The 24,122-nt window shown below is 44.4% G+C and overlaps 2 protein-coding genes and 1 long non-coding RNA gene across 5 annotated transcripts; 1 reads left to right on the forward strand and 2 right to left on the reverse strand.

The window, feature by feature from the left end:
* Positions 1–1,575: 1,575 nt before the first annotated feature.
* Positions 1,576–7,681, reverse strand: LOC125991181 (uncharacterized). Its single transcript, XR_007489190.2, has 6 exons — positions 7,110–7,681; positions 6,795–6,912; positions 6,689–6,723; positions 3,846–6,004; positions 2,752–3,787; positions 1,576–2,671 (listed from the first exon to the last, which is right to left on the reverse strand). It is a non-coding gene; the product is annotated as an uncharacterized lncRNA (long non-coding RNA).
* A 46-nt stretch (positions 7,682–7,727) lies between these two features.
* On the forward strand, positions 7,728–9,785 carry abi3b (ABI family, member 3b). Its single transcript, XM_049758831.2, has 5 exons — positions 7,728–7,958; positions 8,110–8,277; positions 8,374–8,553; positions 8,629–8,699; positions 8,779–9,785. Exons 1-5 carry the CDS (start codon positions 7,824–7,826, stop codon positions 9,176–9,178), a joined length of 954 nt encoding a protein of 317 aa, XP_049614788.1. The 5' UTR covers positions 7,728–7,823; the 3' UTR covers positions 9,179–9,785.
* Positions 9,786–11,760: 1,975 nt separating this feature from the next.
* mpp2b (MAGUK p55 scaffold protein 2b) lies at positions 11,761–24,064 on the reverse strand. 3 transcript variants are annotated; one of them, XM_049758802.2, is made up of 14 exons: positions 24,006–24,064; positions 23,749–23,884; positions 20,977–21,052; positions 16,987–17,087; positions 16,359–16,511; positions 16,114–16,269; positions 15,809–16,036; positions 14,925–15,056; positions 14,746–14,848; positions 13,889–13,957; positions 13,655–13,816; positions 13,368–13,570; positions 13,163–13,291; positions 11,761–13,090 (listed from the first exon to the last, which is right to left on the reverse strand). In XM_049758802.2, exons 3-14 carry the CDS (start codon positions 21,005–21,007, stop codon positions 12,914–12,916), a joined length of 1,644 nt encoding a protein of 547 aa, XP_049614759.1. In that variant the 5' UTR covers positions 21,008–21,052; positions 23,749–23,884; positions 24,006–24,064; the 3' UTR covers positions 11,761–12,913. The 3 variants fall into 3 exon arrangements, with proteins under 3 accessions (XP_049614759.1, XP_049614758.1, XP_049614757.1); XM_049758801.1 differs by lacking the exon at positions 24,006–24,064 and having other exon boundaries at positions 23,749–23,999; XM_049758800.2 differs by lacking the exons at positions 20,977–21,052; positions 23,749–23,884; positions 24,006–24,064 and adding an exon at positions 19,681–20,021.
* Positions 24,065–24,122: the final 58 nt, after the last annotated feature.

Consider the following 24,122-nt stretch of genomic DNA (forward strand, 5'->3'; position numbering starts at 1 on the left):
ATTACACTAGAGTAGGGGGCGGGGCTTCGCCCCGCCCCCTACCTTAGTGTAATTACGCCAGGGCAGGGGGCGTGGCTTGCAGCCCCCGGGGGCGTGGCCAGTAGGCGTGGTCCGGTGGGTGGCCCCGCCCACTCGGGGGGCGGGGCCTCCTTGTCTGTTTACACATAAATACTTGCATATGCAATTTTATTTGCATATGCGTACACTTATAGTAGGCGAGGTTCCAATTGCAAAAGCACCGTCAAGTATGTGCTCATGCCTGGGATCGAACCAGGTTCTTTCGGGGCAAGAGGCCGTGTCATAGACCAGTCGGCTATTTCGACCTGGCAGCTGGCGGCCGTTTGCACTCTTTTGTACTTACCCAACGCGCGCGGAACGAAATACTGAACGGATAAGAATGACTCGAAGAAAAAGCGGGGTGACCGCCGAGCTCGCCACGCTGGGCGAGTGGCTCGATCGCTGCGCTAGAACACCTGAGACCCAGGGTTCGACTCCCCGCCGCCGCGAAATGTTCTGCCGTGTGATAACCATGAATGCACTAACCCATGCGCTGCCCTATGCAAACGCTGTACTGACCGACAATTGCACTGACCATGCATGTACTAACGCTAATCAAATCTCTCTCCCCCAATGGTATTAACCACATTTCATTGGACGCTTCTCTCAACAGAAAAAAAGACAATTAACTTTTTAGAATTTTAGCAAGTTTTTTTTTTTTTTTAAATCTTTTTTGTGACCTACTAGTTTAGGCTGTTCTAAAACACCAGCTCGTATGCTTGATGCATATTAAATGAGGTGAAAACAATCCCGTCATTTATTTCATATAGTGTACGTACCGGCACAAAACGTTACAGCGCTGAGGACATATAGAGCCATAGGTGGATGTGTGTGTGTGTGTATATGTGTATGCATATATATATATATATATAAATAAATCACTGATGGCCGCGCGGTTTGGTGCGCGACAGGGCGGTAGGTCAAACCGCAGACTCGGGGTCGAGTACGGACGGCCATGCTCAACCGGAAGCACTTTACCAAGCTGTGGATTACAAGACCAGCTGCATGAACGTCATATTTTTAGCATGTGGTCTATAAATGATGCAAATTATTTTGTACGTTTTACACACATGCACATTGGAGAGACAGCGGCAGTATTTATGTGGTATGTTGGATTGCTTTGGGTAAAACAAACTACGAAAGATAGGTCGCATTAACCCAGCCGCCCAATTAGGGCACCTATTATCTTTAACCATGTTGAAAGTTAAAAATGAAGTATTTTCGCATACAGTTAAATGGTGCGTCAGACGGGAGAAATTTGCCGCCACTAGATGGCAGCACTTGGAATTCATCTAACCTGTCTGAAAAGGACAATTTAATAAAGCCGCCGGTTATGAGTAGCTCTCTGGCATACCACCTAAGCAGGTTGCGGTGTGGCCTTCACTCACGTTTGAGCCGGCTTAACGTTGAACTGGATGGTATTATGCAGTACTGGTACCAAGGTTGGCAGTGTTAAGCAACATGCAACGATTGCTTTGAATTGAAGGCCAACATCCTAGAAGTTGCATGTAATGTTTAAAATTTTACTTTAGCTTCCGTCTCCACTGTATAGCAACAGGCGTTCGTAGTCAGACTGCAAATGAAGACAACACCTGCAACAAAACGTGTAATAAGTTTAAGTCTCAAGAGATGCTGAATCAACTGCATCATGAATGACTGACACAAAGTTGGCTTTATTTACAAAGGCCATCCACAGGAACAAGACACCAAAGTCAACTTTATTCACAAAATCACCCACGACGATTCAACCGCAAAAATAAAGGTTCAGACTTGAAAATAGGCTTTTCTCGTACAAAAAGAAATGCACCTACATTGAGCAAGATTCTGAATTCAGTGGCCATTTTATGGCAGTTTCTCAAAAGGGTTTGCCAAAGATTAATTTCATTGGTCGCAACGCAGTCTGTCATTTGCATTTATGGGTGTCAGGCTACTTTTGTCAACAATTTTGAAAGCATACAGCATTTCTTTCCACTGTGAAAAGAAATGCCTGACACTGCATGTTTCATATTACTTATTTGGACTCATTTGTTTGAGACTAATTTTTCAATTGCCTTATAGAGAATGTTTCAAAGTATTACAGTTTGCATGTTGTCATTTAACTCAAAATATGCACAATACTTTACATGCCAATGTTGATAATGGACCACTTGAATTCAGTTCACAATTTAATACAGGTACAGCGACAGTTACAGTATAAACTTTACAGTTCACTCCATTAAAAAAAAAAAAAAAAAAACACTTTAAAACAATATTGCACAATGACAGCACTGAGGAAAAAAGAGGCATCATGCAGACAGTGTGCACACCCAGTGAAAAAGTGGAGGGAGGGAAGGAAAGCAAGTGCGGAAGGGGGAAAACCAAAGTCATACTCTCCCTAAATGCTGGCTGCTTCGCCCTCGCCGCATCTGCACCCGCCTCATGTAGGCCGCTCATCACGGGCGAAGGTCTGCTGAAGGTTCGTTGTACTCTTCCTCTGCGTCGCACAACTGCAAAAAGAAAGACGGCACTCAGTTGCATGCGGTTCACTTCTGTCGATGTACTCCGTGACCGGCAGATGGTACTCATCTTCATTTGAGGAACTGCTCCCATCCCTCCAACGCCACGCGAGCGAGCCCTGCGACAGACAAATAAGGAAATGCGATTAAAAAAAAAAAGGTGTGTACACTCTCCTTGTACATTTGATTGCCACGTCACCTCTGGCCTGTCATGAATCAGGCTCCTTCCTCTTCATCACATGGCAACTGCTTTTCTTGGGGTGATTTCTTCCTTTGCTCCCCAATCCCAGGTCTAGTGACCTCCATCCGCTGGCTGTTTTGTGCAGCTTCTCTTCCACCTTGCAAGACACAAGCACCAAAGTTTCGCTTGCGCCGCCGCTGCGCGTTTGCACTCAATCAAGGCTGCACAACATATTGGAAAATGAGTGATATGGCAGGATTGGGCCAGACTATTGCATTGTGCAAAGTTATGCAAAAACTTGGGATGGAAATGAATTTTTTGAACTGAATGAGATCAGTTAGATGTTAACTTGGATCAGTGACTTCTCTTCTAAAATAATTTGGCAAGAAAACACGGAGCTTATTTCATTAGGCCACATGACAAAGAAAATCTTTCGTTTCTTAAAGTGCATGCCATTAACGTACACCACCATGTGGCAGTTTTCCAATACACGTGCAGCCCTACACACACACACACACACACACACACACTTCACCATTGGTGTCCGAACTGCGGCATGGGGGCTCTGTGACAAAAGGCCATTGGACACGGGCCACGAGGGGAGCGCCAAAATTTGACTGCTCAAGGGCGTCAGAATATTACGTTACGCTGTTTGCAAGTCAAATCTTCTATTCAAAATTTCACTCAACACAAGTTTAGCCTCATTTTTGCGGTGTTAGATTTACCAAGACACCTCATGATTGACTTTCAAAATTAACACCGTTTTGTAGCAGTAGCACAACATTTTAACACTTAATAGCAAAATCTCATGATTGATTAGAATCTTTAATGAATTTGTCAAACAATTTTGAATTTGTTTCAGTACGAGGCCCTCAAACAAACATTCGGACACCACTGGTGTGAATTGAAAAAGGAAAACTCCATTTCACGCATTGACGCTGCGCAGGTCGACGTCTCCAGGGAAGCGGGTCTCCCTCAGAACCTGGCTGCAGAGTGATGCCACCCGGCCAAGCAGTCCACCTCGGATCAGTTTGTGTCGTGTCCCGGTCGCCATCTGCAGACAGACAATGTCAAACTCAAAGCGCACCCAAAGTTGGCGGTCACTTGCTTACTAGATCACAGCGGCTAGTTACTCTTGGTTACCGTCGCCGGGTCCGGCCGTTCGTCCCCCCTTTTGCGTCCAGTCTGCAAAAGACAGAACATGCAATGAGTTGTGCGCTGCTTGCGTCATTATGTCTTGAGCACTCTCGACCGGTGGTTCCTCACTGAACAGCTCGCTCCCACGCAGTCCTACACTGAGGGGAGAACAAAGAACCAAGTACCACAGTGGTAGGTTAGAAAAACACAAAATGTTACAAATGACATTGCAAAATTGGACATTCGGGACCAGCTCGCTCCAACGCTGCCCTACACTGACGGGAGAACAAAGAACGCGAGTATGACAGTCGTATAGGTTAGAAAAAGACAAAAATGTTACAAATTACATTGCAAAATTGGACATTTGGACCAGCTCGCTCCAACGCCGCCCTACACCGAGGGGCGAACAAGAACGCAAGTACGACAGTGGTAGTAGGTTAGAAAAAGACAAAAATGTTACAAATAACATTGCAAAATTGGACATTCGGGATCAACTCGCTCCAACGCTGCCCTACACTGAGGGAAGACCAAAGAACGTAAGAACAGTGGTAGGTTAGAAAATGACAATGTTACAAATTACATTGCAAAATTGGACATTCGGACCAGCTCGCTCCAACACCGCCCTACACCGAGGGGAGAACAAGAACGCAAGTACGACAGTGGTAGTAGGTTAGAAAAAGACAAAATGTTACAAATTACATTGCAAAATTGGACATTCGGACCAGCTCGCTCCAACACCGCCCTACACCGAGGGGAGAACAAGAACGCAAGTACCACAGTGGTAGGTTAGAAAAACACAAAATGTTACAGATGACATTGCAAAATTGGACATTCGGACCAGCTCGCTCCAACACCGCCCTACATCGAGGAGAGAACAAGAACGCAAGGACGACAGTGGTAGGTTAGAAAACGACAAAATGTTACAAGTCACATTGCAAAATTGGACATCCTTCACATCAAACTTTTGTTTGTGTTTCCAGCACCTCGTGGACCGGCTCCCTCCAATGCCGTCCTACACTGAGGGGAGAACAACGAACGCAAGTACGGCAGTGGTAGTAGATTAGGAAAAAGACAATGTTACAGTTAGTCATATTGCAAAATTGGACATTCGGCTCCACGTCAAAATTCTCAGTTTCCAGCAGCTTGTTAACCGGCTCGCTCCAACGTCACCCTACACCGTAGGGAGAACAAAGAACGCAAATACGACAGTGGTAGGTTAGAAAAGACAAAATGTTACAATGATCAACAAGTCATATTGCGACATTAGACATTCGGCTCCACATCAAAGTTTTGTTTGTGTCCATCAACGTGACACCGTCCTCCCCCAAAGGTTACAATGCGCCATCAATGGCAATCCTAGCACGAGACAACGCTGCTCTTATAGCAAGATTGGGCTTCTGCTTGTCGTACCCAAGCTGGTTCGTCCACAAAACCTGAAACATAAGAGGTGAAACACGACAAGGATTTGGTTGTGTGGATCGCTGTGATGGACCGAGTCAAGTCGAGCTCATTTGTATTGCCCAAAATCACAGTCAAGTCTCAAAGGGTTTTGCATGTGCAAAAATTGAAGTCCTCCCCCAAAGCCTCCAATGCGCCGGCCGGCTTTCAACCGCTATCCTCACACAAGACAAAGCTGCTCTGGATCCAGACAAGCCACAACCTCAACCACAACTACAGTGCACCTCTTAAGCAAGTCCAACCATCAGACCCCCAAACACCTGCCCTCATTTCAAGGCAACCTTTCCAGCGTGCACCCATAACCAAAGGCAACCACAGCGAAACACTGCCCCCTCCTGGTCACACGATCCCCACACGACATGTCCACGTTGGCATCCTGCTTGATTCTTGACTGGTTGTGGAATTGGTTCTTTCCTCATTGCTTCTTTTCAACCCTGGAAAAACATGCAAGGTGCCAATAATTGAGTGCTGGTAACTACATTTATGCAATAGCATTAATGTACAAGAAAAAAAAAAAAAAAAAAAAAGGACCCATTCCCATCTCAGGCACAGAAACACCAACTTATTTTCACGTATTTAGGAGTGTCTTCCTCATTTCTGAGACCTCTCTCGTCACTGTTCACAGGCGGGGACCCGGGGTTCGAGGTTCCCCTGCTCGCTGCATTTAGTTTTAGTTCTGCAGAAAAAAAAAAGTCATTACATAAAAGTTAGTTTTGTCTAAGGCTGCAATTTCTAAGGACAATGCGTCCGAGTTTTGAACGCCATCTAGATGCAGCAACCTACAAACACCCGGAACGACGCCATTAGACAATATAGCAAATTAGCATCAAGTTAATCCATCAAATAGCTTCAAAAGTACTTGTTACTGACATTCTATCTCATGTTAGCAATAAGAGTACAGATTTGGACATTTATCCGAGTTCAAGTCCAAAATTGGCAACATAAAACGACTATTTGGTGTCCAATCCAACTGGAAAGCAGAGAAATTAATACATGCTAAATGTTTCGGGGTGTGCGTTCGCGGCAGGCAGTGGAGGAATTCAGACGCAATTTTTTGGGCTATATTTGCAGCCGAAATGTTTGGTAGTATTTTGTCACATTCGATGTTTAAACAAATTATTTGCAAATTAACAAACATTAAAAAAAATGAATTGCATTAGAATGAACAAGCTACCACAAATAGGAACATGGGGGTGAGCAATTGACATGCATATATAACATTTGAACCACATAATCAGGGGCAGAAAAAAAAAGGTGGGCAGCACAAAAAAAGAAACAAGAAACACTTCAATGGAAAAAGAAACAAGCTCAATGTGCTAAATCAAATAAATGGAACTAAATTGTGAGAAGATATACTCACCTCAAACGCTATTGTGTCCTGTGAGCGTGAAAACCCTGCAAAAAAGCAAAATAATATCGTGAGAAACGACAATAAACGCCAAACATTTACTTGTGTGCTCATTTACCTGAGTAGGTCCCACGCGGTCGAGCGGTCGCACCTGTGCACTGCCGCACTTGATGAATCTGCCCAGGGCGTGGCGTGAGGTCGACCAATCCAAGCCAACCTTTTTCTGCGCATGCTCGCTGGAAGCCATAAAATAAAAAAAATTGCGCATAATTTGGTGCATATAAAACAAAATGAAAAACACTTCAAAATCGCGCATATGTTTGTGAATCTCAAAATCACGTAAAAATTACGCATCAGTTTGAGATGCACCAAATGTTTGAAAGTGTGCGAAAGCTGCAGAATTTGAACGGCGCGTGTTACGTCATATACTTACCGCCATGTCGGATATGCCTCAACGAACACGGCGACGACCGGTGCTTTTTTTTTTTTAAGGCAGTCGGGCATCTTAAATTGAATTTTAAACTTCAATAGAATGGTAGTAAAGTCAAATCTCGTGCTCGGACTTCTATTGGCAGCTATTGGCAGCTATTGCTCACCTATTGCACTAATTTGCGGCACCTGCGCCTGGTACTGCGCACGCGCAGATGATCTCTCCTGGACGGCAATCACATTGGGACAAAATCGATATTTACAATCGAAAAGACATTGTTTTTCAGGACATGAAAAGTGTACGTGACCGTTGATCCGCAAACGTCCATCCAAAAATTCACAAGCAAAATTAAACATTTGCAAATGCTCACACGAGATTAACAAATTGTAAATGTCACATATTTGTCAATCTCAAAAACACATGCCAAACATGAGTATATATGTGTAAATTATTCTGACAATTCTCTCCCATGCATCAATTTTGCTGCTTCTGCAAATTTTCATTCTGCGTGTGATAAATCAATTCTTCCCAACAATGAAGTTTGCTTAAAATTCCTTCAAGGAGAGCAAAATAGCTCATCCCCCCCCCCCCCCCCCCCCCCCCTTAGTCCCGCCTTCCTCAGCCAGTCAGAACCTAGAACCACAACCATCCTCCTCCTTCAAGTAGCAACATGAACCAGTCTGAAGTAAAGGATTTTTAAAACACTTTTAAAGGGCAATGGCGGACACGAAAAACCTTTCTCAGGTTATTTCTCGAATTTTTGAAGAGGCACCAACGGCCAGGAAGAAGCTGATTGAGAACCAGAGCAACCTGCAACAAGTTGCAGACTACTGCGAAAACAACTACCTGCAGGTGACAAATGAGCTTTTACCATCCACTCAAACATGCAGGACACTTCATTAGGTACACACAAGATAGGTCTTTAACAAATTACATTGCAAAGTAATTGGAGTACTCTTTCGACTTGTAAACCAATTGAAGTGTTTGTAATGAAATTCTGCAGGCAGATGAGCCAACAAAGGCTCTTGAGGAGGCCAAAGCTTTGACCACTCAGGCGTTGGCAAGCGTCACCTATCAAATCAACAGCGTGGCCACTTTGCTGCTCCGACTTCTCGACTCTCAGGCCATTCAGGTCAAGAACATGGAGTCCTCAGTTAATCTCATGTCACTGGTAAGAAGCGCCGTTAGCCATGGAAACATCATTTCCAGTGCCTGCTTTCCACCAGTCCTACTCAAAGTACAGTGTTTTTCCCCGCCTTTGGTCCAGGCTGCTTCCATCCACTACGAGAAAGTAGCCAGGAGAGAAATCAGCATCTTCACTACATCCAAAAAAAACACACATGCCGCTCTTGTGGCTCCGCCCACTTCGGGAAGGGAACTGGAGCGAGGCTATTCACGACTCCCCATATCATACTCTTGCTTGGACACCACTGGACACAGTTTCAAGGTAACCTTAAAGGTCACATGTCGAGTGTCATATGTTGCCTGTATGGCGGAACATCCTCTGGTGACCCCCACACAGGTCTCCCAAGAGCCCCCCAGAAGCAGGACAGGGACTACTGACAGCATGCAGAGCAATGCAGATGCCCCCATGTATGTCAACAATTTTTTTTTTTTTAATGCATGTGCCAAGGTTGAATACAATACAATGAATACATTTCTGTTTGTTTAGAACCAAGCAAGGCTTCGCTGTGCCTCTGCCATCAGTCCCCACCTTGCCTGCTGAAGCTAACCTCACTGATGACCTCCCCCCACCTCCTCCTCAAGCTACAATTGACGCCGGCTCGTCTGCTCCTCCACCCCCTCCTCCTCCTCCTCCTACCAGTTTGGACAGTGGACTGCCCCCTCCACCTTCTTTGACCTCACCAACATGTCTGCCACCACCACCACCAAGCAACCTCTGCTCACCGGACTCACTTCCTCCTCCACCTCCTCCAGTTGCAGGAGCTTTTTCTCTTCCTCCTCCATCTGTGGCGGGAGCTGCCACTCTTCCTCCTCCTCCACCACCACCGCCCACTGCCACTTCTAGTGTTTTGCCCCCACCTCCTCCCCCTCCCCCTCTGCTACATTAACTTTTTTTTAATAGCGTTTGTTCGTGGATGAGCCAGTTCCAGCTGAACCGATTTCCAGCCAATCGCAGGGCAATAATTGTTTGAAAGTTTTACAATATACAGTATGACAATGTACAGGTCTTATCAGAGACTTGTTCTATAGAGAAGCAGCCGAGATACCTTCAACATGTTTCAACACTGTCCCCTTAACATTCCAAAGCGACAAGTTCAAACGGAATCCTCACTTTCTCCTTCATTGACTTATTCCTTCCTTATTCTCTGTTAGAATCGTTTCTACTCAGCAAGTCCTTAAAAAAACTGTGATGACAAGTGACAGTGATAATATACTTATTAAATGCTTATCTCGGCAAGTCATGATTACTTTTTACATGTCGTGCAGGGGCCGAGCCTAAAGGCAATCGGTCGTTATCATGCAATCACTATTCGGTAATTTAGGAGCATATTATGTTTAGTTGGCCCAGGAATTAAAGCTAATTATAAGCTTTTATTTGCCAAAGGGTATTGATTTACTATGCTTTTTTGTGGTTGTACTTTTTATCACAATAATATCCTGCTACATAATTTTATATATGGCTAATTTCTCTAGCAAAATAAATTGCAACAAACATTTGTTTATCTTATTTCCAGAGCAAAAATACGATATTAAGTTTGCCATCAATGCCTCTGATGTCATCACCTATACTGCTCACAACCACTAGAGGGCGTGTTTTCATGGCATCTAGCACATTTACTGCTACTGCAATGGCTTAGGCCAGGATTATACAGTAATGCAATTGAGTCAATGCACCTTAGTGGCGTCAAACAGTATGATGATCATTTTTTTTTTCCTTTTGTTATAGTGGGGCAGTTACACATTCATTGAGCAACATAAACTTCTGACATCCACCCAGGATATGTCCTAAACAGGAAGTCCTGCGGCTTTAAATGAGACAATAACGCTATAAAATCCTGTCTTATGCTTGGAACACATTAACATTACCTTTTTGGAGCTACGCACAGAACAAAAACATTTTAGGTTATGTGAAAAATTCCTCGACAAGGTAAGACTCAATATATGTCGTGTATATATTTGTCAAATATGTTTTGTTTCAATTTGGTTTGAAGTTTTTCATAGAGTTATAAAAACTCAGCAGATACTGAAAGGCACAATGAGCTACCAATTTATGGATGAAGGTCCAAAGAGTATGTTGCTCATTTCTGTTACAAACATATTTCCAATGGTACACCCATTTTAGTGTTTTTGAATATAATTGTCAGTGTAAAGCCTGCGGGGTCATTGTGGGGTCACAAAAATATGATCTGTTCTAGTTTGTTTGTGTAAAAGCAGGCGTGACACAATGTTGGGACATTGAATAACCTACAAGGTTGTGTAGTGTTTACATTTTTTGCACGCTTGATTTATTTTGTTAGGTAAAGTTAACATTTCAAAGAAAATGGACACTATCGTTTTATTGGCTTCGCTGTGCAAATGTTTATTCGCATTGCGGTTTTGATATGTGCTAACTAATACACACACTGTATAACCATATTCAATCAAATTTATATTAATTTTTTGGGGTTTTTTTTTCAACAGGGACCATGACCATTGTGAATATATTTCAATATGTGTAAGTAGCCGCCGTGACGAATAACACAGTAGTGTCTTGAGATACAAGTGTGCCAACTTAGTTTCACGAGATGTTAGTTGTCATTTAGATGATTTATAAAAAATAAAAAAAAATGAATGAGCAAAAAATTGAGTTGAGATGATGGCAGTGAATGCAACACTCTCCCAGATTAACTTGATTTCAGTGTTTCAAGTTAGGAGCTTGGTCACAGAATGAATTGAACTCGTACCTCAAGACAGTGCAGAACACAAAAGTAATCACATGATCCTAGTAGACCAGAACTTGCTCCCAGATTCCCAAGCTTGGTGGTGTCCATCGCCGTGGTGCTGCTCTGCTTCTACTTGCACGCCAGGAAGAAGAGAGTGGTGTATGACATCACCGTGGCGAGCGCTCAGGAGGAAAGCGGCATCTCCATCCAAGCCATTTCGCTAACAGAACCTCAGGAGGGGACGGCGAGACATTACGAGAGACTCCCACCGCGCTACAGCACCATTGATTTTCCGCCACCTTACTCACTGGTGGGTACACCTTAAATGAAAAACTTTGGACTAGGGACTTTGTGAAGAATGAGAGTGTTGAACTCACCAGTGTCGGTCTCCTCGTCTGCTCCCACGATGGTTTCAAAAAGCACTCCTGGTGCTTGATAAGGATCTGTAACATATAACTTATCAAATTACACATGGATTTCATTTTGGACTAGCTTGAGCCGCAAACTAATAAGCTGTTAAATTGTCAAGAATTTTTGAGCGGTTTATATAATGTTGAAATTTCTTTCAGTTTGACCCCAAACTAACAAACGTTTGGCCAGGGGGTCCGCCTCCCGCCTACGAGATGTATCCCATCACGCTGCCTCTGGCTCCTCATCACTGGAGGACCCCCTCAACCAGCACTTGCGCACACCCACCAGCGTTTCTATGACCAATAGATTTTTGTTACTGTGCATCAAAGTTTAAATATAAAAAGCTACACCGACACTTGTCTGAGTGATGGTATAGTTTTTATTACACTACTTAAAATAAATATGAAGACGTTGCCAGTATTGGTGGAACAAGTATTTAAATATTCAGTAAATCCTTGGCTTTTTAAAACAATATTAAGGCAAAATATGTACTGGACTGCTTGTATGTGACAAATAACGACATCAGCTCTGATTGAAATTTGTAATGTTTGTCTTCAAATTCATTTGTCTACTTTCTGCTTCGCTCATGTTTACTTCCTTTGCAATTCTCAGTAAACCAAACAGGTTGTGGTCAATATTGACTAGTTTGTTGATATTGATAACTGTCGTATTGTGTCAATAGGTTTCTATTGCTGTCTATTTTCCAGATGAGTGACGAAATACAAATAAAGCACATTTCTTAACAAATACAATCATACTAGTATATGGTGCTAGGGTGGGAAAATACATGGAATTTCATACAAATATCACATTTGGTATGTTACCGTCTGTCTCGTAACAATTCAATGTAAACATGACACTACGTTAGGTATTTGAAATTTGGAAGGCTAAAAGATTTCGACCCATGACTGACCTACCTAAAATACATGACTCTTTACAAGAACTGGCCATTCCACTACATTTTCTTGGTCAACTACTAGTAACGATCAATACTGATTAAATGTTCATTTTAAAATCTTTGTAATGCCAATCTTTGAATGTTCTGAACTCCTGCGCAAAGGTAACGTGGATAGCGCTCAACGTCCTATCGTTTCTTGCCGTTGTTGATGAAACCAACAGCGCCCCTGCTGGCTACAGTCAAGTAGTACGCTCCAATTTGCCCCAGATGCATCAAGATGTGTTTAGCGTATTTCAGATTGTTTTTTCTTTTGCCTCCCTATAGGACAGAACAAATTGTGGGGGTCTTCGCCAACAAGTCCCACATCATGGAGCAAATTATGTCCCGCCTCTATACTATACATTTCTTAGCAAGTAGGCGCTTAGCACACACCCACTCACACGACGGCGCTAAAAACCGAGAGCCAACTCTAAAACCGCTTCAACATCGACGGAATGATGACAAATTAAGTACAACACCAAGTCGGTCCAAAGAAACCACTTCACATTTATGCCCCCCTGAATGAGGGGAGGAGGCGTCAACGGGAATGGTCCGCCGTTCTGCACTGAAACTCAAAAGACCCAGCTGACAGGCACCCACTGTTGCTCGTTTGAGAGTTTTTCCATGGCGGAGCGTAGACTTCGGAACGTGGCTTCTAGGCTGTCGTTGATGATGCAGAGGTCAAAGTAATGTCCGTAAGCCCTCTTGATGCGCTCGCTCTCATCCACCGTCCTCTTGAGCTCCGAGTCCTGAAGGGAGCACATCAAAAGGGGGATGCGTATAGGCTGTTTGGTTGTCTTGAGTTTTACATTGGCACTCACCGTTAACTGTTTCGTGACCACTCCTGACTCGATCGCCGACCTGTTCATGGCCTTGAGGACCTCAAAATCGGGAGCCTCGATGAACACCACGTAGGGCAGGAACTCAGACGTCCGTAGGATTTTGAGAGCCTTGGAGAAAATTACTGCTGTTGTCAAAGAGTTCACGTTATCCTGAAAAGTAACTTTCGTGCATGATTCCACCTACCTGGGGGTTGACATCCAGGATGCAGATCTTTCCCGTTTCCGTCACCTCGTGTATGGAGTTGATTTTCGTGCCGTACAAGTTGCCGTCGTATTCGCCGTGCTCCAGGAAACGGCCGTTTTTGATGTCGCACTCCATTTCGCTGCGTGTCATGAAGGAATACATCTGACCGTCTCTCTCGTCAACCTTTGGTTTTCGGCTGGTGACTGGAGACACAAAAGTCAACTCAAGAGATGAAACATCATGATCAGGACATGCACTTGAGTACGTGATTGCACATTTGCACTCACATGGGATGGTGGTGCCGTATCGCTGAGGATCGAGCACCAGCAGCTTGTTCTTGAGACTGCGACGCCCGACGCCCTGCGCACCAATCAGAACCAGCGTCTTCCTTCTGAAAGGGGGCACCTTGGCGACCTCCTCATAGATCCGCAGTTCGTGACGATCAAATTCTTTCAAAGATTAATAATTGTAATTAACACGTAGCCCAGTCCAAGACCCTCTTATGTTGGGATTTCAAGTACCTGCGTTCTTGGTGGTTAAATACATCATCTTTTTCTTCTTCTTGCCACCCATTCCAGCACACAAAGGTCCTGTGAAAAAACCAAACCAGCTCGTTCCATAAAGTGTCAGCTGTTATAAGATCAGATGTTATATGCATATATGACCACTAGATGTCGCTACACAAACGCTCTGTACGTGTCCTTTTGTGTTAGCCAGTTAAATCCAGGGAATGGTGTCCTTTGTGTTTCCAGCTTTCCTTCCCCCACTGGAACGACATTGGCAATATTTGGATATTTGTTGCTTTTAGATCAAGAATGGACAACGATGTGTCTTTCCCTGGTTCTGAGAGCTCTTAGAGTATGTCAGTGGCTGTTCTCCAAAAAGTGAAGCGCTATTTTGTGACTCACTGCGCAGCTTGGCTTTTTCTCTGTTGATGACTGCAAAATTTTTAAACAAGACTGGGCAAGGTTTGTGCTCAGGGGCCAAATTTGAATTTGAAAATGAACAGATGGGCCAGGTCGTTCGTTATTTGAAAGGTGTATATAACAATTTTATTTTTAATCAATAAAATGATAAAATTCCAGCCAATTTTTATTTGTGAAAAGATGCAAATCGTTTGTCAATGCAAAATCCACGCTATGCGGATTTTAATAACCGCCATCTTTAAATCCTGCTCATTACCAGAATTCGGGGCGCTCGCAGGCAGACTGGAGAGGTGACAGCGCGGGTGAAAAATGCACGCATGTCGTCGAGTGGAACAGATGTTGTCTTTGTTCCCTGTGTGTTTATGCAGCAAGGGGTCAAATCTGCATAATTAAAAAGCGTTCCCTCTGTTGTTTGGGCGCCGCCGAGAGGAGGCGTGTCGTCTCGGCCGTACCTGAGGTAACGAGCTCCAGATCTCGTTTCACAAACGCTTTCCTCTTCTCCTCGAGGAGCTGACTCGGAATCAAACCGGCGCTCCCTCCCTGGATGTGGCAGGCCTGAGAAAAGACACGAGTTGAGAGCAACAAACGGGGCCCCCCCTGTCGTGTCGCATATGTGGGAGGCTGTACCGACCTGCCACCAGTTCAGGTCTTCCTGATTGAAAATCTGCAGAATGTCTCCGCTGCAGAATCTCAGTCCAGCCTCTTTACACGGAATCAGGGTATCGTGCGACGGGTCGTAGTCAAAGTGACATTTGACAAAAGCCTGGAAAGACATATGGGATGATCTACAAATGAGTTTAAAACAAACTGGCACATACTTTGCATGCTGTTTAATTAATTCCGCGCATGACTGAGCCTTATTAAATTTGGCAGAAGAACAATCAAATCTTCTCTCCGTCACAGTTTAAGGCTGATAAGCGCAACGTTCAATGATAGGACACCAACAGAGAGAAACAAGGAGAGAGGCGCCCGAGAACTCCAGCCAGAGCGAGCCAAAACGCATCGCCATGGAAACCATTCCCTCCCCTTTCTGCACTTGACACCTTTTCTAATACTCCAGTGATGTATGATCATTATTTATAAAAATAAAAAAAACACACACACACACAAACTATATTGGTGGAGGTTCAGCTCAGGACAAAAAAGAGGCTTTTTAAGCAGAGCGCTGATGTTTACTGGCTGACCAGACACAATTGGCAGCCACTTTCCTCTTCGCTGAAAAAATGCTAATATTAAAACGCTGGCTGCATATTTGATCACATGGGAGTAAATGTCAGACAACGAGTACAACGCCAAGCGAATTGGATAACTGTCTGTTTCGTAAACTGCAATTTCTGGGCCATTAAAAGGTCACTTTGCGTTTGGTTAAGTGACAAAAAAAATACAATTCAGATATCAGAACATCGCACTCCAGAATTAGATTTTGTGAGGCTAATCAAATAAATGCCTGACTCATTTTCCATCCCTCCCAAGAAATGTCCCCACCTAAGATTCCAACCAATAATCTGGACTGACCTGTCTGGGTGTGTGTGGCTCCTGATAGCTGGGCAGGATCTTCAGGACCACGCTGCCGCTCGCCTCCTTCAGCATCTCCTGCAGGACTTTGGGGTCGTTGCCCACCTCCTTGCCGTTCACCTCCTTGATGATGTCCCCCACGTGGAGCAGACCTTGCTGGTCGATCATGCCGCCGTGGAGGATTCTGGCGATCACCAGCTCGCCGCTCTCCACGCGGAAGGTCACTCCCTTTGCACGCAAGCGTTTTGTACTGAGCAAAATGCAATTGCGTCAGAAAATCCAGTGCAGGTTTCTCATCCACTCACCAGGTGCTCGCCAGCCACCTTGCGGATGCCCACCATCCTCACGGCGTCAGGTGGCACCGGTTGGTTGTTGAGGGCTGCGTCCATGAAAGTACAAGGGCTGGGAGGCGGAGTCTCGTAGTTTTTAGAGGCCACGGAGTCATGAGTCTCCAGGAGCGACTTTTAAGGCGGCGGGGGATGACAGAAAATGTTGATGGCTCCAACACTATCTCCAAATCAATCATCACGGTGAAATTTCCTTTCCACACCTGAAAGTGAGGCTCCTTCAGGATGCGGACCAGCTCGTCGGCTGCCTGGCTCCTGTGCGCCAGTGGGCTGAGCTCCTTGAGGATGTCCTGGACCAGCTCCACGTTGTTCTCCCTCACCGCCTCCAGCTTGGGCTCCTCAAAGCGCTCGTGAGCCTTGGCACGGATGAGGAGAAAGCAGATGGCATCCACACATTTGTCATGACATTATTGACACAGGATAGCGCTCATGTTGCGCTTCTGATGACTCCAATCACCGATCTGATTCTGTACACGGTTAGATTGCTTGATTCTATCAAGAGCGCCGGGCAATCAATACAATTCACCATCGCACACGGAATCACTTTTTTTTCCCTCCATCTGGCTTCCTCGCTCGGCACGCAACAGTATTTATGGATTTACCAGTGATGTCAAAAGTACCTGTATCAATCAACGAGCCGCTTTCATTCACGGCATGCCTGAGCAGATTAACCTCTTTCGGTTAATCGCTAAATTTCCTCCAAGGTGCTACTACACCTCTAAGCCTTTAATGGCCCATTTTAACTCATCATTACTAACAAAGACTTCTCATAAACAAATATGGAGTACCAAACTGCATCTAACTTCCTGGCAACTATGATTTGGCTCTCACCACTGGGCTCTCCATGATGCCTTTGAGGAAGATGAGGTCCAGGTCGTTGGCAGTTGTCGAGCTGATGCTGTCACTCAGCGTGTCCAAAGCCTGATGCATGACTGCAAACAAGACACAAAGAAGAAAAGAACTCATTCCCGCTTCGAATGATTCAAACAGTTTGGGGGTCCTTTCAGTGTAAATACATAATGGTATAATTCCCAATGAAATAAATTTACAGCTACGCAGTCGAGACAAATATTATTTACTGAGCCGGTCACCTCAAAGCACTACAATTGCATACAACTAGAAAATATCGACTGGCAGGAAAATTCAGAATCCATGTACAAGAAAAAATTATAGCGCTATTCTACCTGGCGCAATTCCCAACAGAGGAAATGAGGAGACTGACACTTTATTCGACAAAATTTCCATTGTGAGCTTGAGTGATTACAAGCACGTGAAGAATGCCCACTTCTCTTCCATAGCGCATCTTAAGCTGCCTCTCAAAGTCGGAATAAGGACACAAGTCACATCTTGACTCCGTCTCCAAGCGAGACACAAGCCAGGCGGGGAATAACAGTGACGGAAGCCGACGACCTTGATCGTTCATCATTACGCGGCGCTTCCTTTCGTTTCAAAGTAAATTAAGTTACTAATTGCACGGGGCTTCTGCAGTGAAGTCTTTTTCTTTGTGCTTGGCCTCCTCCGACACGAGTTCTGCTCCATATTGTCAGATTTGCACCTGGCAGAGCAAATCAGAGCGCCAGACTCCGTTTTAAAGTCTCTTTAATCACATTAGCCTCTTTCTAATCACACTTTTTGTGTGACGCTCTCTGCTACACCCAACAAACGTGACAACGTAAATCACTTTTTACCAATACCCAATTCTATCTTCTATCAGCTCAGCGATTAAGAAGTAAAACCACCAATAAACACATGATTCATAAACACCCTCGAAAGAAGGATCGCTAATAATAATGATGATAAAACAGCGGGATGTCCTCTGGCGTCACTCAGCAATTACAAGCAAGGCAAATTAAAGGGAGCTGTCGTGCCCTCCGAGAAGGGCTACAATTAAAGCCAATGTCACGGAGGCCGCTAAACGTTATTGTTTGTGCAGGAGGGGAAGACCGTGAACCTCTTACAAAGCATTTAGTGAAGGTTGCCTTGTTGCTAAGGAGCGCCGTGAAGGGACTCCGAGAGGTGCGCAGGGCTGATTCTCAAGGGGGCCTCGCAGCCACGACGGGGTGCAGAGTGTCATTCTCTTGTTGTACATTTCGAACTGACAAGATAACGTGATTAATAACTCAGCTTAGCTTCTTTGAGATAGATGTCGAAGAGAGAGGCCGTAACATTTTATTGTGGTTTGAGTCACCGGATGAGTCATTTCTGACTTAATGAGGTGTTAAGACTTTCCATGCTGACGCCAATCGATCGGGAGGTGAAATACAAAAGAATTACATTTGGAGGCCTTCAAAAATTTTTTATGGCTATTTTGAGGTAATTCAATTATAATAAGTTAGTTCCCCAAAAAATTTGAGGCAACTGGAAATATTTAAAGGAGGACTGGCTGACTCCAAAATTAGCTATACGCTAACTCAAGGTCAGCTACATCTGCCCGACACTACAACGCGGCCACAAATGTCACAGTAAAAATTTCATCGCCACCAAGGCGTAACGCAATCAACTTTTTTTTGTTACAAGCCTGTCCGGTTTTGTGTGCAGCTCGAGCGCTATAATATATTGCCCCGCGGACAATGTGGGCGAAATAATTGCAAGTGTCAGCACATTATCACGTAGACTGAGCCCGAGCCCATTTCAATTGTCCCGTTCTCAAGAGAGCCCGCAACGATCTCTGATGGGCTAAACCGGCAAAGCGAGCGGCCCGGGTTACACCCTGAGAATTGTGTGATTTCAAACAGATGTAAACAATGTGACCTGGTGTCTGATTACAGCACGATGGCGTATGAATGAGCTCATTGCCCGTCGTGAATATACGGACTCAGACGCCCCCCCCCTCCTGAAAACCGGATTCATTATGGCTGTCCCTGCTGTCAAGTCACATTACAATTGACAAGCTTTGTCGCAAGCCAGCACCCAGTGTGGCACATGCACTTTGAACAATGTAACTTCATGCGTATTTAAATGGACGCCGTGAGCCGTGACACCACCTAACTTCATCTGGCAACCACCTTTAACAATTTATGGCAACCCATACGTGGGTCACGCGAGCCAATTTACGGATGCATAAATAACACAGCGGTATGAAACAATATGTAATATTAATGAACTTTGTCAATTAGGAATGGCGTGTCTATGGAACTCCAATGTAGTTCACCATTTCTATTTTTGAAATGACCGATGATCTCAATCCAGCCGCACAGTTAAAACGGTCCTTTGGAGGAGAGATCAGAGAACTTTCCACAAGCACACGCTAACTTTCTGTCTCGACACAATCAACGCAATGCAACCACCTCTGACTCCGTTCTCGCCATCTTTCTGCATCCACGGCCGCCCTTGTACTTTTGCTCCTCCCGTGCATGCCAATGCCGCCCTGGGGCCTATCTGTCGCGACTTGTCATCGTCACCGAAGATGTGCCAACAGACTCCCCTGACTTAACCGTGATTTGCTACATTTATATCATGTACCTAATTAAATCCATCCAGGTCATCCTGATGAACATGTCGCAAAGTAGACAACTGTGGTCTTACCTTCTTCCCCAAGCTTCATCTCCAGGCCCTCCAAGGAGAAGGCCGAGCCCCCCTCCTCAAGGGAGAGTCTTCCAAACAGACTGCCAGCCATAGTGACCAACACCTCACTACACCGCGCCGACACACACACATACACTCGCGGCAAGACGCCCAATACTGTGTGTGAGGCTGCGCTCCTCCTCCTCCTCCTCCTGCCAAACGGCTCCTGGCTCTTTTTCCCTCCCTCTCCACCTGCTCTTGACGTGAAAGTGTGTGAGCTACGCACGCCTGACTGAACGTCCTCTTCTTCGCATGAATGAATGCGGACGACAGGCTTGTGTGCAGGAGTAGACCGGAGAGAGAGAGAGAGAGATAGAGCGAACGACACGTAAAAGGGGAGCGTGCAAGAAAATAGAAAGTGTGATGCTTACTCAGGGGGAGGAGGGGGGTGGGAGGCTGGGCAATTTTTCTGGAGGCTTCCCTGTGGGGGTTAGCTGGGCAGAAGAGTAGCACTGAGCTGGCTTGTGAAGAATCATAAATGAGTAATAAACAAACAAGGCAGACGTCAACGCTAATCGTGAGCCTTGCCGACGTGCGGCGAGAATAAAGACAATTGACTTTATGCCAGAGGGAAGGAATTTAGGTGAAGGTGGAGAATAGGTGACTGTTTCTCCATTTCTCTCTTCAAGTCTGTGTCAAAAAAAAAAAAGCTTTGTGAAATATAAAAAAGTACTTTGGCTTGTTTTGTAATGCCAAGCTGAGCCCTTGGCTCGAGGACAACTCACACATTTTAAGCGGCTCCCTCTGAACCTGACTGCTTTGTGTGAATACTTAAGAGCAAAACAATACACAGAGTTCTCAGTAACATTAGAATGCGGATAGAATGGATTTGTTTGTTTTCTAATACTTACTACAGGATAAGCGGTAGGGAGAATTGATGGGTGGCGCCATGTTTTTGTGGTTCAACAAACTAGAATCAGATGTCTCAGCCTACCTGTGACGTAGACTGCATCAGAAAAATCCTCCTTGAGGCATGACTAATTTAAGACGGGAGTTGAAGCGAACCATTCGCCAGTTCATTAAGTCACATTAGAATTGGTGAGATGAAATCCACGTCTGGAGTGTGGGATTAGCTCCAAAGCTTTCGCTATCACTCGGGCTCTTTTGACGTCTTCATAGGTCCTCAAGGCGCTCAACGTGATAGCTACCGCTGCGTTGTCAAGATCTTCTCCGACGGTGACCGTTATATCTCGAGTATAATTTTAGTCTCGTGCCAAATTGCGGTTATAGCGAGAGGATGTTGACAAAGCCACTTACCGGTATCAGAAAAAGTCGTTGCCACGGGCATTTTAGGACGTCTTCCTTGTGTCCTCCGCCAAATTTGCTAGGTGACCTGCAAAAGCAAACAGACATTAGAGGGGGAAAAAATTCCAGACAAAACTGAAGTATTGATTAGCAAATGATTGCGACATCTCCGGCAGGAAGGCACTTTTGCAGAAAATAATTTCCTTCCATCATAGAGGGCCCAACTATCGTGTTTTCAATCTGCCTAAACAAGCTTCCCACCCACATTAACTGCAATCCAACTCACTTAGGAACTATTAATAGACGTCCCTGCAGTTAGTGCCTTTGTGTCCGTGGGGGGAATATTACGAACAGATGGAAAGATTGAACAAGCGGGTGAGTGAGCAGGCCAGCCAACGTTTGGCTTAGAGAGGATCTGTTGATTCTAATTGATCCATTTAACATCAGGCACCATGAGAACCAAAACCGGGAGTTCCAAAACTGGATCGTCAGGTGACCTGGTAATGTAGGAATGTCAACAGAGAATAGTCACGTGATCAGGGGGGAAAAAAAAAAAAGACTGCTAGTAGTGGCAATATGTCAAGTGGGCGGGTCGGCTACGAGGAGAGTGGGTTTCAATAACAGGGATGAAGAAAGTGCACAGCTGTTGAACTGGAGATGCCGGCAGGAGAAGATGCTAATTTTTGGTTGCTATGACAACAATGGTAAAAGCAATGCTACGGCAGCCCCAGCAATGTCACTGTAGGGTCACACTTGTGTACATATCTGAACCTCAGATTAAAATTTAAAATGATTGTGCGCACTGAATCGCACAACAAGGAATACAGTTCGACAGATGTGTTTACACTACAAGTATTGATTCACATTATCACATGCTTAAAGAGCTTTGGGGGGAAAATAATCAATATGGATTTGCTCTTTAATTCCACATGAGCCTTCCTTCCGCCCGAGGGATGTTGTGTTTACGCAGGGAAATGCGGAGCTTGTTAAAAGTATAAATACAAGGATTTCCATGGATTATTTTTTATTTAATGCCCTTATTTTAGCATTATGGTCAAATGAATTGGATTGTGATTGCTTGCTCTTTGTTGGTGACACATTTTGGTTTTTTTATGACCTTTGCAGGTATCCATACAACAACCACCTAAAGGCGGCAGCATGTAAACACGCAACACACATGCACAAAAACAGCGGCCGAACAAGACTTAATCCACATATGGAGCCTGGCGTCAGGCCTAAAAATAACCCCGTGCTCCCACAGGTTCAACTCCTCTCATTACTTTACAGGGAAAACTGCCGTATCCAAGACAACTGTGAGCGGCTCCTCACTACCCCCCCTCCATGTGCATTGCCATGGCAACAGGGGAAATGGCGTAATATAATGACGGAATTAAAACTGATGCTATTTAAAGATGTGACTAGCTTAATTAGAGTTGATCAGATTTACATTACATGGAATATTCGCAGCCACAAAAAGCTGAAATATTAAGAATTCTACATTTAAGTGGGAAATTAAAAACTAAATAATGAACCAGATAAACACATAGCATCACCACACATTAAGTAACCGCCATAGAATATGAGGAGCTAATAAAAAATGAAAGTCATGTATACTGAATAGCACCATCTGGCTCAAGGGAACAAGCTGAGAATCCCCCCAGGAGAATTTTTTTGTATTCACCAACCACGACTAATGCCCCCATGACAGACCATCCATTAGTTGCTGAGATGTTTTGGTGTGTGTGAGCGTATGGGGCGTTTGAATAATTTTAGCATTTTCTAAAAGTAAACGTGCTATTTTTAACTGCGTATAGCACGTAAATAAGAGATGATTCAGTCAGAAGGAGGTTCAAGCGATGCTGACGACTGTTATGAATAACACCAAAACATGGCGCTATAAAAAGGTACTGCTATGATTAAATCGAATGTATTTAAATCTTACGGTGGGAATCTGAGGTCAAGAACGCACTTTTTAAGTACTGCATTAAGAATACACACAAGTCATGGAAAACTGTAACATTGCACTCAAGACCCAATTTGACTTAAAACCTCAAACATCCAAATTAAAAACTGATAGGAAATATCTTTAGTATTGGCTCTTTAAAATGAAATTTATGTGATATATGTTGAATATAGGATCATTTTTGTGCTTTTTAAACATTGAATACAACTGAGATCATATGGTTGCACAAGTGCGCACACCCTCTTATAACTGAGATGTGACCTGTGTTCAGGATTAACCCATCATTCAAACTCATGTGACTCAGTTTAAGGATGACGACTTATGAATTAATTTTTCGTCGACGCCAATGTTTGCATTGGGGGTCCAAAACAACTGTGCACGTGCCCTGCAGGCGCGCATGCGCACACTCCAGCGTTTTTAAAAATACTTTGGATATTCAAATATCGACGTTTACAGTGGAAAAAAAAAACGTAATAATGTAAAATACGACTAAACTGCAAATGTTGTAATTGGATAATAAATACTGTACTTCACGGTAAAGGCGACACATGACGTCACTGGACAGGTGCAATGAGGGCAGTTATGCTCACACAATACATATTTATTATTTATTACGGCCACTATTTAGCGTGTTTAAGAGCATTGGAATATCCATGTAGCTATTGTGCGTTACTGTGGACTTACAGGTTCGGTTAAAAAAAAAATCACAGAGAGAGAAAAAAAAAAAGACAAAAAAAAAAAAAAAGACAAAAACGCAATGATAACAAATTGGCCGTTTTTGTGTTCGACGTTCCCTCCATGGAAGGGACTTGCCCGCTCACCTTGATCCCGGAGTCGCGTTCCTGAGAGCGGCTTGTGAATGCCACTCGGCTCGGTGCAGCTGGTGTCGGCGGCAGGTCTTGGTTAATCCTCGCAGTTACTTCCAGACGTCAACCGCAACCCACTCAGCGCGCTTGGCTTAAGACGAAGAAAAACACTTATTTGACCTTTGAATCGTACCGTTTCTTCGATCTTTTTCAATAAGGTTTGCAGATGGAGAATAAACGTGACGGTGCAGTACAACAATACACACACGTACACGAGTCGACAATGGATCGGAACCTCCTGTCAGCGGAAATTAATGACTTGCCTCTTGGTAGAACAGTGACCTCTTGTGGCGCTATTTTGCATCACACCCATTATGGATTACAACTAA

The sequence above is a fragment of the Syngnathus scovelli genome, chromosome 21 (assembly GCF_024217435.2).
Source record: "Syngnathus scovelli strain Florida chromosome 21, RoL_Ssco_1.2, whole genome shotgun sequence".
Lineage (NCBI taxonomy): Eukaryota > Metazoa > Chordata > Actinopteri > Syngnathiformes > Syngnathidae > Syngnathus > Syngnathus scovelli.